Here is a 13,060-nt window from a genome sequence, read left to right on the forward strand (position 1 = left end):
AGTAGGTTTTTAACCATGAAAACAAATTAATATATGTAAGTAGACCTCTATAATTAACATATATGTGTGATACAAGCATTCGATGTCACCTTTAAATGAAGCAACTATTTCAACAATCTGTAAGTCTGATCAAAATTTTCAAGGCTCCCAGTCAAGCACATCACAAACAGCTGCTAAGATACTGCAGAGTGTTTATAGCCTTGGAGCAAATGTGGAAGTTAGCACCACCAAAGTATGGAGACCACTGACAATAACTCTAATTTATGCAGGCAGTCTCACTGCACTGCCTTTGGGCCTGCTATTAAGTTTCATTTTTCACGAGAGTCTATTAATGTCACAGTGTGTAGTATTGTTTGCTTATTATTAGCTGAGTATTAGTTATATTAGCTGAAATTGAATTTACTTTTCATACAAATGATACCAAAGTTGTATAATTAGCATATGATCATTATTTATTATTTCCGTCAGCTTAGAATAAGCACTTTATAATAATTTAGTCATGGGCTGCTACTATGAACTTGTGATATGTAGTTTGTAGTTTTGTATCCGTAAGTAGAACACAGGGCAGTGTTTATATTGTATGGGTATCGTTGCAAAAGCACAAAATGTGAACCACTTCAACATGAAACATCATAAAGTCCTCACCATTTGGTTTGCTCCACCTCTGTGCTCAGGCGGGTGAGAACATCCTCCCCATCTGACATTAAACACAAAGTGTTCAATTGTGGCTTTAGCTCTAATATTCCTGTTGTTTCTAAAAGATGTGAAAAAGGTCATCATCCTAAACCCTGTCAAAGACACTTCTTCATGTCACTGCACCAACACTGTCTAGCAATGCTGCTTCATTCAAATGGGACTGACTGGCAAGTTATTGCTATCCCACCATTAGCAATAGAACACTAACACCAGGTGGAAAAATAACAATAAGTTTCACTATCATACATTTCAATAGCTTATAAAATTACAATTTAATAATGTGTCCTTGAACGGGAACCTCATCTGAAGATGATGACGGCATTCTGATCAGTGGAAGTGAAGCATTTCTTCATTGCAATCTCAAGCTTATTTTCTAGATGTTACTAGAAATTACACACTTAACCTAAAGCTACACACACTAATCATACACCATGGTGCCACATTTAGCAGGTCAAACTGTATCGATTTCAAATAAATGTGAAATAATAATAAATAAACAATAAATAACAAATAATAGTTACTTTTCCTACTAGAAGTAGTTATATAAAATGACATGAACTCCAAGCATTGGAAGAATAAGAAAAATAAAATAGTTTAATTTAATTTTAATTTTAAGTTTTAGTTTAAATTTTTCTTTATCAATTGTATCACGTGTATTGTAATCTTATAATTACCACTCAATTCTGAAATATAGAGGATAGACAGAGAGACAGCAGAGGTCACAATTTTAGTTTGTGGTACCTCGACCCATCACAGCTTTCTTTGTGTTTCTCTCTGGTCTCAACATGATTATATAACATTTCGGTCCAAACAGCGCCACCAAGAGGCCGAAACTGGAGGCCAGGATGGCAAATACCTCCACTGCATCTGCATATTTGCCTGGTGAGCTGATGTAAGCAGGGATAAAGGCCACCCACACTGCACAGAAGATTAACATGCTGAAAGTTATGAGTTTGGCCTCATTGAAACTGTCTGGAAGATTCCTTGCTAGAAAAGCTAACAAACAACTGATGACAGCCAGTAAACCAATATAACCAAGTAAAACTGCAAAACCAACTGTGGACCCAACTGCACACTCATAAACTATCTTGTCATTGTGATACTGGGTGTTTTTATGAGGTACTGGTGAAGCAGAGACAAGCCAGACAGTGCAGATTGCTGCTTGAACAGAAGTCAGAACCAGAACTGTCCCTCTCTGCTGCACAGAACCAAACCACTTGAGACTAGACTCACCTCCTGGTTTGGAGGCCCTGAACACAGCCAGAACCACCATGGTTTTCACCAGGATACATGAGACACAAAGCACAAAGCTGATACCAAATGCTGCATGTCTTAGTTGGCAAGTCCATAATTTGGGTCGTCCAATGAAGAGCAATGAACAGAGGAAACACAATTTGAGTGACACCAAGAGAAGAAAACTGAGTTCTGAATTGTTGGCACGAACTATAGGTGTGTTGTGATGATGGATGAAGATGCCCAGAACAACAACACAGATACATGTGCCCAACAGTGAGATGGTTGTCAAGCAGATACCCAGAGGCTCATGGTAGGAGAGGAACTCTGTTTTCTTAGGAACACAGTGGTCACGCTGGGGGCTGGACCAGAAATCCTCTGGACAACTGGTGCACTTCATGGAGTCTGAGAAAAAAAGTGATGAGATACATGTTTATACAACGTCTCTGAACTGTGTTTAAAGCTTCAGACTCACCAGTTGTATTACTGATTTTTCCTCCAGAACAAGGGACACAGTCAAAACAACACTCAGGTTCCCCCTTCTTTCTGGCCATGCGGGTACCTGGAGGACAACTCTCACTGCACACTGACCGAGGAGGCTGTGTGGAGAAAAATCAGTCTGTTATTGTATCTTATGAGGGCCCCTCCATACGTTTCCATGTTCTCTGTGTTGTTATGGATTTTCTGTTGCATGTCTGTTGCAATTCAGCCCTGTGGATGGTGATACTTGTACATAACTACATGAAGCAGCTGGACCTTGTGTGCATCATAGTGGGTGAATTCTGCCTGGAAACAGCTTGCAAACCAATGAGTGTCAATGTGGTGAAAATGCTTGTACTCAGCAGTGGTTGTACATCTGCCCATGTCCACACAAATCCAGGTAAATGGAGAATTTCAACCATGTGTCAATGTGGCAACAACTGGGTGGCACCATTACTGTTAAGCTCCCCCAGACAGCACCTTCCATGTAACAGAAACCAAACTATGAACCATATTCATTGTCTCACACCCGACATGAAGAGACAGTGCATTGAGTTCATACAAACAATGCTTCACAATGAAGATGCAGAGCCTGCCCCCCACTGAGAAAGATAAAGCACACTGGTACTGACCATCATTAATGGCGCATTTCCACCGGCTCTACTTGCCATGCCATGCCATGCCACGGTTTAAGTAGCGTTTCCTCTAGCATAGTACTGGTACCAGGTACTATTTTTAGTACCTGCTCCAGCGAAGTTCCAAGCGTGCTAGTAGTAGGTATTATGCGATGAGTGGTCATACTGCCGGCCGCTGACTGGCCCGTCACAGGAAGAGACGTCCCACTCACAAATCAACCCGAACAGCGCCGAACTGTAGGTCACTTAAAACTACTTAATAATCTTAAAAATGTGGGTTAATTTCCAACAACAACCAGGGAAACCTCTATATTTAACAGCAGTCTTTTAAAGTGTGTGTGTAGCGTATAAAACAAGTCACTGCAGTTTCACTCAGCCGTGCAGTAAAACTGCAGTTGAGATGCAACCTAATCGTGCCGTGTCGTGCCGCGCTGTACCGAGGCGAGGCGAGGTGAGTAGAGCCGGTGGAAATGTGCCATTAGTGTATATCGTCCCCATCGCAAAAAACAGTCTGTAGCATTTGCAGCAGACATACAGCAAATGTTTTATCGTGGCGCAAGTGTACCACAGAGACTACCTCAGAATGCTATGTTATGAAGATAATAACCTCAGCAAGGATCAAGTTCAAACTCAAGTCAAGTGCTGAATATGATTGAATGTCTTTGCTACTCGGTGGCATCAGCAAGGATGTTAGAGACTATACGACAATATGTCTTTTGCAACAGTGCCACAGCTGGCAATCTACAGCATGGCGTGAGCCACATCTGAGAGCAAAGGATCTCTGATGCTTAGCATTTTGTGGTTAGACATTTTATATCGATGATGGAGTCTAAACTGCTATTACATATGATAGCATCCAACAGTCACAAAGGAAGGGAAGCCTTAACAGCCGATGAGCAGGCCAAGGATTTGAAAGACTGAGTTTCACATTTCAGGTTTCCTAAGAAGAAAAGCAATACACTCAAGGAGAGGTGTCTTAGACACTGTCAAATGTTTGTAAAGGAAAAGCGTTTCTCTGTGAACTGAGAATGAAATAAGTGGAAGGAGTCATAGGAATCATAAATTTAGATAGCAAGATTCTACGTTCCATTGTCAGAGTCTGCTGCTCAAGGAAAAAAGCTGTGCATCTTTTAGATTTTCTTAATGAATGATCCTGTGCTGCACTCTGTATCATGAGCTATTCAAAGAAGAATATTCTTTCATCTGAAGCAAACATTACTAAAACAAAGTCCCCTCACAAAGATGAAGATGGATTGCTCAGTGTTGGCAAATGTTTGATGATGGCACCTCTCACAAATGAATAAAAGCACCAACTCATCATTCCCCACACTCATCACATTGCTTCTCTCCTGCTCCGATACTACCATGAAAAATCAGGGCCGACCAGATCACAGAAGGCGCAATGAGAGTGATTATCTACAAATGTGTCACTTACAGATCTAAAAGACAACAGTAAACCACTCTGTGGTGGACAGGCTCTCACTAATGCCACCCTTGATGTGAAAACACATCTCACAAGAGGAATCAGTGCAGACAGCAAATGGTGGGTCATGCCTTTCACTTGCATGTCAACAAGATTTGCCAACATTGAACTTTTGGAATCCATGTCCACATGCAATTACAAACATTTTCTCAATCTGCATTTCTACATTCAGACAGGAGCAACAATTTGTTGGTGCTTCAATGAGTTGAGCACTGCCCACAGTGCTGCTACATTGACCAACTTCCTACAATGGAAAGCCTGCACATTGCAGGTTTACCCCTGACATTCATCACACATGGGTGGTTTGTGGGAAAGAATTAAAAGTCAAATCCTCTATCAGCACGTTCTGGTAATTTTGAGCTCCACAAAAATATTCAAAGCAGGCTCAGTGTCTTGCAATTATTGTGGAAGACGTGGAAGGGAGAATACCTTGCCATTCTTCAGACTTGACAAAAATGAACAGAGGAGATGCCGCACACTAAAAAAAACTAAGAAGTTACCTGTTTGGATTCAAAGTTCCAGAAGATTTTGTCTTCATCCAGTGTGAGTTCTTCACCTTTGAAGGCTGACCTTTTAACCTCACCCACTCTCTGAACTTTAGCTCTTCCATCAGGGAGCCACACCCAATTCATGATGTCATATATTGGTATGGTATCACCATTCTCATCAAATGACACTTGATCACCAAATGTTGTGGTGAAGTTGACTTTTTCCAAGTAATACACAAGCTTTGGATATGAGAATCAGACATAAAAAGAAAACAGGTAAGACAATTACTGCAGTCTTTGTTTGCCTCGGCTTACCAACAGATTCACATTTTTGTCATATAACATGTGCATGTTGACCTAAAAGGAATGTAAAACAAGGGTGCAGATGGAAATGACTTCTATTTTGTCTGTTATTTAACATGAACAAAATAAAATATGTTTACACTTACACTTCATTCAAGTCAAGAAATAATATAAATACAAAGAATCAATTTAAATAATAGTAATGTAAACTGATATCTCACCTGCCATGGCTCCAGTCTTTGTAAATGAGCACATGTGTTGTTGCTGAAAGGTCCTCTCCCTGGCTCACACTGCAGCATGTCATCAAGAGCATACGCCAGAGCGTACACAGCCTTATACACATTATACTCTGACCTGAGGTTTGAAACATCCACTAATTCATTCTCCATAGTCTCTATAACTTCCTGTCCAGTGCATAATTCTCCTCCAGCTTCCACCCAACCTGCTGGAGGTGGTGCAAATCTACACTGAAATGTGTGTTCCCAAAACTGATTCACCTGAAAGATAATTATTGTGTGTATTAAAGCCAGTATATAATACTCACAAACAACCTGTCAGCGGGAAATTCTTACCCTGCTGTTTCCATCTGTGTTGTTGTGATGTAGATCAGGACGTATTTGTAACAGGAAGTCTCTGAGTCCTGGTATTTCTCCTCGACGGATGGAGATGCCCAGTGTGCCACCCAGGTACGGGGTAAAGTGAGGAGTCTGGAGCACAGCAGCTGTTGTCCAGGTTTCACTGCCAATCCACTGCAGGCCTGTCACATTCTGCCTCACCACCTGTACATTGAATTATAATTACTATTATAAAGTAATGGTGCCGGTAACCTTACAGTTTAATTAAATCTGTTTTTCAGAGGCTAAACATTTTTTTTCAGAATATCTTTTTAATAGCTGACCTCTTTCATGAAGTTAATTGTGCGACTCTTATTTGCAAACACAATCACCACTCGGGCTGTAGATTTCTTCACAACATCCACTACCCTCCTCAATTCAGCAGGATTGTAACCCCAGGGCAAACTCTCTGTATAAGCCAGACAACCTCCACCAGCAGGACCCAGGTCAGAGTGAAAGGATCGGGCAGCATGGACTCCATAATCATTATCACTGATGATCAGACCTGCCCAAGTCCAACCAAAGTGTTTTAGAATCTGAATCATAGCATTTACCTATGTGGACACAGAGCAGAGGGATTAGTGCACAGGCTGGAATCATCTTTACTAGAAATCCTACTGAACAGGTTCATCAAAGACTCATGTTTAATCACTGTCTTTATGTGTTGTATATGTGACACCACACAACTCTGTAAATGAGACATGAGTGAGACATTTTTTCAGGGGGTTTGAGTGTGGGTGGGGGGGTGTGATTTTCACCTGAAAAGCATCACTTGGGATCGTCCTAAAGAAAGATGGAAATTTTTGTCGATCACTCAGGCAGGAACATGTGGCAAAATAACTCACCTGCAGAAAAAGCAGAAAACTAATAGACATTTTTTTCTTAAATATATAAGGTTGATTACTCAACTGTCATATCTCAATTAAACACAAATAATAGAATCTAATTTAAATTTAGTGACCAAAATGATTGAAGTGGAAGACTTAAAAACTTACCATAGGCACTCTGTACAAACCTAAGACTGTAGAAATGGCTATAGAATTTGAAGAGGTAGTATCACCCACAATCCCTAGGACTGGAGGAGTTCCTACACAGTTCTCCTCTAATGTAACTTGCTCTTCTTGACCACTGACTAAGGTCAGTGCTGCAGGAAATCCAATCCCCACTTGAAGGCAGTTATCATACAGACTGTATCCCATAGTCACATTGGGCAGCAGGTTTGAGTTCCTGTTGATCTCATTGATAGCAAAGGCCATGGTCTGAGCCTGTCTGAATCCTGTGATATCAATCCTAACAGAAAAATAAGTGTTCATTTTTTGAAAAAGTGCAAAGATACATATTTCAGGAATACAGATACTGAAAATAATATCATCATCAACACCCACAATCAAACTTCAATGCTTAAAAATGCCAGATATAATGTAATCAGTTCATATTTTTAAAAAGATGAGGTAAATATGTCATACTGATTAGCTTAACAACAGCTTCTTAATTTTACTGTTTCCCTGTCAGACTCACCCATAGCAGGTAGGCAGCTGTGGCTCTGAGGTAAAAGTCAGGTCAGAATCAGCAGAAAATAAGTTGATTGCAAAAATCCCACCTAGAATCACATCTCCAGTTTTGTACATACGATTCAGATGAAACTGTCCCTGTAACTGACAAGAGGAGGAATAAAGAGAGGAGGACACAGCAGAGGAGAAGCAGGAAAACAACATCAGTGAGAGCAAGGTGTTGTCTAAAAATGCCCTCATGACTTTGCTCTGGTTCATCTGGTTACTGAGTTCAGTCCCATCACTACATCATCTTTTATTGACTTATGATAATGTTTATTCTTGCACATCACCTATCAGGGCAGAATAACAAACTGTATGGGCAGGTCCTCAGCAACGTCATGTGTCATTTACACATAAGCCTGTTGTCATTATCTTCATCTTCATTCAGTGTTTGTATTTCATCTTTTAATTGACAAAGTTTTACATCAGTGTGTTTGTTGTTGTACGGTATTTTTCATCACATAATGACGTTTTTTAAATCAATGAATAAATAAACCTAATGAATAAAAAAGTGTGTCTTTCATGTGGCTGTGTGAACAGATTTTGGCAGGACACTATTTTAGAAATCCAAACTTCATCACTTTTGTTTTAACTCTGCAAACTATGTTGGGACTTACTGTGATTATAGTCAACTATGTTTTTGAGCTGGTCCATAAATATTTACTGAAGCTCCAACATTTAATCTCTCTGAACAGTGACAGTAAAACACACTGTTTCTGACTTCTGCTACATCTGTGTAATAAATGATGTTTATTACAAATGTTATTGTTTTTACACACATTTACTATGTACATGTAAGTCTTCTTAGTCAAGTCGTGATGGACACCAACACTGCAACATTCAAACTCAAAGTCAAACTCAAGGTCCTGTACTGAAATACAGCAGGTGAGGTCTGTTATGACTTTTTTTTTTATGTCACTAACCTTGTTCTTTCTCTCCCTAGTTTGTGTCTTTTCTTTGTTACGACTGTCGTCGTTATGTTGCTGTGTGTGCTCTGGTGTGTGCCCTGTGTTTTTTCTGTCCTCAATCTTCTAGGTAAATTGCTGTGTGTCCTAGCTGTGCCAGGATTAGTGGACTGGTTCTGGGCCCTGCCGCTCGATTGGCTGCACTTATTCACCACCTGATACAAAAGGAGCCAATATGGTGGACGGCAGGGGGCAAAAAAGAGCAGCATGGCAGATGGCGACACTCACTTCCTCATCCTCCTCTTCTCCCAACCGGCCACACTTCCACCATAGTTTTGTCTTTTTGTATAGTTTAGTAGTTTTTGCAAATAGTAGGAGTGGACTGCCATTTTTGTTACAGCGTTTTCTCCTGTTTAAGTAGTTAGGGAGGTAAGTTCTTGTCATTTTAGTTTGGTAAAGGTTGCTTAGGTAAGGTTTATTGTTTTCTAGACAGGGACCTTTTTTGTTTGTTATGTTGGCCTTAGTCCCCCCTGAAGCCTAGACCTCAGTTCATCCATTTTTGTTGTCATTTACCCTGTAAATAAATAATTCTTTTTTTTGTATACAACGCTAAAAATCGTTTGTGGTTACTTGGGACTTGGGGAAGATGGGGCGAGTGTTTCTACTGCCATGAGCCAGGTCATTTGATTGCTGTCTGTACGGCTCTTAGAAAAAAAGGACAATATAAATATGGTAAAGCTCCAACAGGTGTGGGGTTCATTAACACCGCGTCCCATCCTGTACGTCACGCTGAGCCTTTACCTAAACCGGAAATAAACACAGAAATTGACCCTCGTTTCAAGCCGTTTGTTTCACTCGGGTTTGTTTACTTAACCGGCGAGGAATCTGATAAAGTACCGGTGACAATTCTCCGTGATACAGCCGCTTATCATTCATTCATGCTGACTAGTGTCGCTTTCGAATAAGACTTCATGTTTTTCTGATTTGCTAGTGTGGGGAATCAAAATGAGCGAACTTAAGGCCCCACTTCACATGATCCACTTGCATTCAATGCTCATGTCGGGACATGTTGCCGTGCTCCCACGTTTCCCAATCAGTGGCATTTTGTTTATTTTGGGTAATGATTTGGCCGGAGGAAATGTGTTTCCTCTTCCCAAAGTCATTAATGATCCCATTTCGGTTGCGTCTGCCTGTGCCGAATGTGTTCCCTGTGTGCGAAATTACACGCGCACAGGCTCGTAAATTGGGTGAAGTTGTAGATCATTTATGGCTACATTAGATGAGAGTGAGTCCTTTTCTGTGTCCCCCACTACTGAGTGTGATGTAGTAAAATGTGTCTCTGAGTCTGATTACTTTCCTGCTGACGCAGACCTAAGTTTAAAAGTGACAAGAAAAATGTTGATTGATGCACAGAGAAATGATACGTCGCTAACTTTGTGTCTCTCCTCTGTCGTAGCCGAGGAAGATCGCCAATCGTGTGTGTTTTTTTGGACAACGGTGTATTGATGAGACGGTGGAGTCCTAACTCCAGTAAAATACACGCTGTGGGTTGAAAACAATTTCATTGGGGACAATGTTGAATTTATTATTAACTTGTGCTCCACGCCATTTTTGACACAGGAAAACAAAAGCTTATAATCCTCCCCTGCACAGCAATGCCCTCTGGTGGGGCACGGCAATCCACTGCAGGCCTGTCACATTATGCCTCACCAACTGTACATTGCATTGTAACAAGTATATACATTCATTCGACTAAAGTAAAATGTAGATTTGACAGTTGATGTCATCCACAAACATGTTGTTTTACACACTATCCATGCAAATCTGAATTAGTCCAGTTGAACAAATAGTGGCCTAGGACTTGCTAAGGCAATGTAGCCCAAAAGTTTGCTAGATGATGCTGTTAACCTGGCCCTCTACTTCATCCTGGAGCACCTGGACTAAGCAGGAACATACGCCAGGATCATGTTTGTGGATTTCAGCTCTGCTTTCAATACAGTGATCCCAGTTCGGCTACAGGACAAGCTCTCCCAGTTGATCGTGCCCAACTCGGGGTGGGGTAGCTCAGTGGTTAAGACCTGTACCCCGTGTGCAGCGACATCATGGTCACAAGTTCAGCTCCCCCCTGGCTGGTTGTACTCAATTCCCTTGTAAGTCGCTTTGGATAAAAGCGTCTGCTAAATGACATGTAATGTAACTGAATATGGATCACATACTTCCTGTCTTATGGACTCATCTACAGTGGGGACAAATCCACCTTCAGGTGGGAGGTTGACCGCCTGATGATGCAGTCAAAACAACTTAGAGCTCAACAATATAAAAACAGTGGAGATTGCTGTGGACTACACTGTAAACCCTAATAAGTTCACAGAACTCAAAAATTATTTTGTAACAGATTACACAAAAATATTTAAGTGATATTTTTAAATGTTTTAAGTTCACATAAAATAAAGATTACATTTGCAGTTGACTTAAATCATCTCAATGTTATCTTATAAATATTGATATTCCTCAACTTATAATTAGGGAGTAAATCACTCAAAATCTTCAATATTTTTCAACTCATATAATGTGGAAAATACACTCAAAATTTTCAATATTCTTCAACTCATATAATGTGGAAAATACACTCAAAATTTTCAATATTCTTCAACTCATATAATGTGGAAAATACACTCAAAATGTTCAATATTCTTCAGCTCATTATCTGGGGGACATGCACTCAAAATTAATTCTAAACTGAAATACTGATGTCGACCCGCTACACAATTATAATCAGCTAATAATGTTAGAAAACATTGAAGTGACACCACAGTGACAATTTAACAACTTTTTTTATTCAACACAATGTGCTTTTTAAAAAGGCACAAATCAAAGGAGCTCAGTGAAAACAAAATGCTTGACATAAATTAAAACAAAAGGAAATGACTCCAGCAAAACAAAATGTGTTTTAAAGTACATTAAGTGTCTTCTCTTAATAGTTCCATATTCTGATAGTGGTCATTGTCAGCACTTACTGTACCTTGAAGGCTACAAATCACTTTTTTAAAATAAAACATTCAAATAAAGTACTTGTCTCTACTGTGCCGTACTTCAACTGGCAACATCAAGGCAGTGCATCAAGTAGGCATTAGGCAACAGAACATTAAACATGTATAGTGCATGAATTGAACAGTGAATTGAAGATGCAAACTGTGCCACATTCAGCATAACTAATTAGGCTTTGTACTGAGTAGAAATCTGAGGTAGAAGAGGCAAATGGTTACATTTGTTAACAGGGGAAAAAAGAAAAACCTTCCTCAATACTCAGCTCAACAAATAGTCCATTCTGGGTGATTCACTCATAGAACAAATCATTCTTCAGTGTCAGTAGACGCCCTTTCAGTGGTTTGTTGTCCTCAAGACACATCACAACTTTTTGGATAAATGTAAATGTAAGCTCGAGACTCTTTGGATACTTTAGGTCTAGTGCATAGATGTACCCAAAGAGCAGGACAAATGAGTCAGCCAGATTTGTGGGACCACTCACAAGTATTTCATCCTCCACAACAATACAGATGCTCTCAGGGCTGAAGAGGGCCACATCAGTAGTGTCATCCATGACGACTGTCAGGAGAGCCACTGGAGTGTCAGTGAGGTCTGGACCATCTGCTGACTACAAAACACAAATATTACAAGAATGAGTCCAGCCCCTCAAGGATACAAATCATGCAAATGATGTCTAGACATTACTGTCACTTAGCACTAAGCTACATGTTTAAACTATTTTCTTTATATATGCTTATGTCTTATGTTAGTTTCGCACCTATCTGTTAGCATACGTTTTGTTCAGTGGAATGCTTTATACTTACCTTTTCATTTATGTAATTTATACATGTTAGTTTGCAGAATAACAACTCAAGTAAACTACATAAATTGGTACTTGGGGGTATTCCAGGATGTTCAACACACTCTGAGCCTAACCCTGAACTCTGAGTTGATTTAAGGCTAATATAAAAGAAAGTGATTTTAAATTCAAAATGAAAAGACGACCACATCTAAAACTCTGTCAATGATTTTTTATTATGGCCGTGTTACTTTTTTTCCCCCCCAGAAAATGTCTGCTTCCTGTTTTCTCCCCCTGAATCACAGCATCTGAGCTTCATTGATGGTGTCTTTTTACTAGTCGTCAGGCATAAGCTCACCTCAGAGTTCACATACTCAGAGTCGACTTACCTAACTCAGATCAGCTGTTCTGGAACTGAAAACTCAGAATTTCACATCACAGGGTAAGTCAACTCAGAGTTCAGGGTTATGCTCAAAGTTTATTGAACCTCCTTTCTGGAATAGCCCTCTAGAAAGAACTCAGAGTTTCCCTCATCTCAGGGTTCAGACTGAGTTTTCATGTAACCTGCTTTCTGGAATACCCCCCTTGTTCTCCTAGAGTTCTTTGAGTGACGTCATATGTTTAAGCTGACAGAATAGCTAGGCAAAGGGATTGATAGTGAGGCCAGTACACTTACATTACAGGTCCTGAAGAACTTGGAGGCATCTTCACGCAGGTACACAGGAAGTGCACGAAGGACGAGGGCCCGTCTCATATTTGTATCACGTTGTTCCTAGATAGACAAAAAATATCCATTACAATAGTAATTACACAAATGCAAAGCAAACACTTAAAAAAGTGGTCA

At 40.1% G+C, this 13,060-nt stretch overlaps 1 protein-coding gene across 1 annotated transcript; it reads right to left on the reverse strand.

Moving 5' to 3' along the window:
• Nucleotides 1-430: 430 nt before the first annotated feature.
• LOC122773965 (extracellular calcium-sensing receptor-like) lies at nt 431-7,695 on the reverse strand. The gene is made up of 9 exons (XM_044032986.1): nt 7,451-7,695; nt 6,928-7,222; nt 6,691-6,777; nt 6,217-6,486; nt 5,891-6,097; nt 5,540-5,815; nt 5,028-5,255; nt 2,405-2,528; nt 431-2,334 (listed from the first exon to the last, which is right to left on the reverse strand). The coding sequence occupies exons 1-9, from the start codon at nt 7,681-7,683 to the stop codon at nt 1,424-1,426; spliced, it is 2,631 nt and encodes an 876-aa protein (XP_043888921.1). The 5' UTR covers nt 7,684-7,695; the 3' UTR covers nt 431-1,423.
• Nucleotides 7,696-13,060: the final 5,365 nt, after the last annotated feature.

Source organism: Solea senegalensis, linkage group LG8, assembly GCF_019176455.1.
Source record: "Solea senegalensis isolate Sse05_10M linkage group LG8, IFAPA_SoseM_1, whole genome shotgun sequence".
Classification (NCBI taxonomy): Eukaryota; Metazoa; Chordata; class Actinopteri; order Pleuronectiformes; family Soleidae; genus Solea; species Solea senegalensis.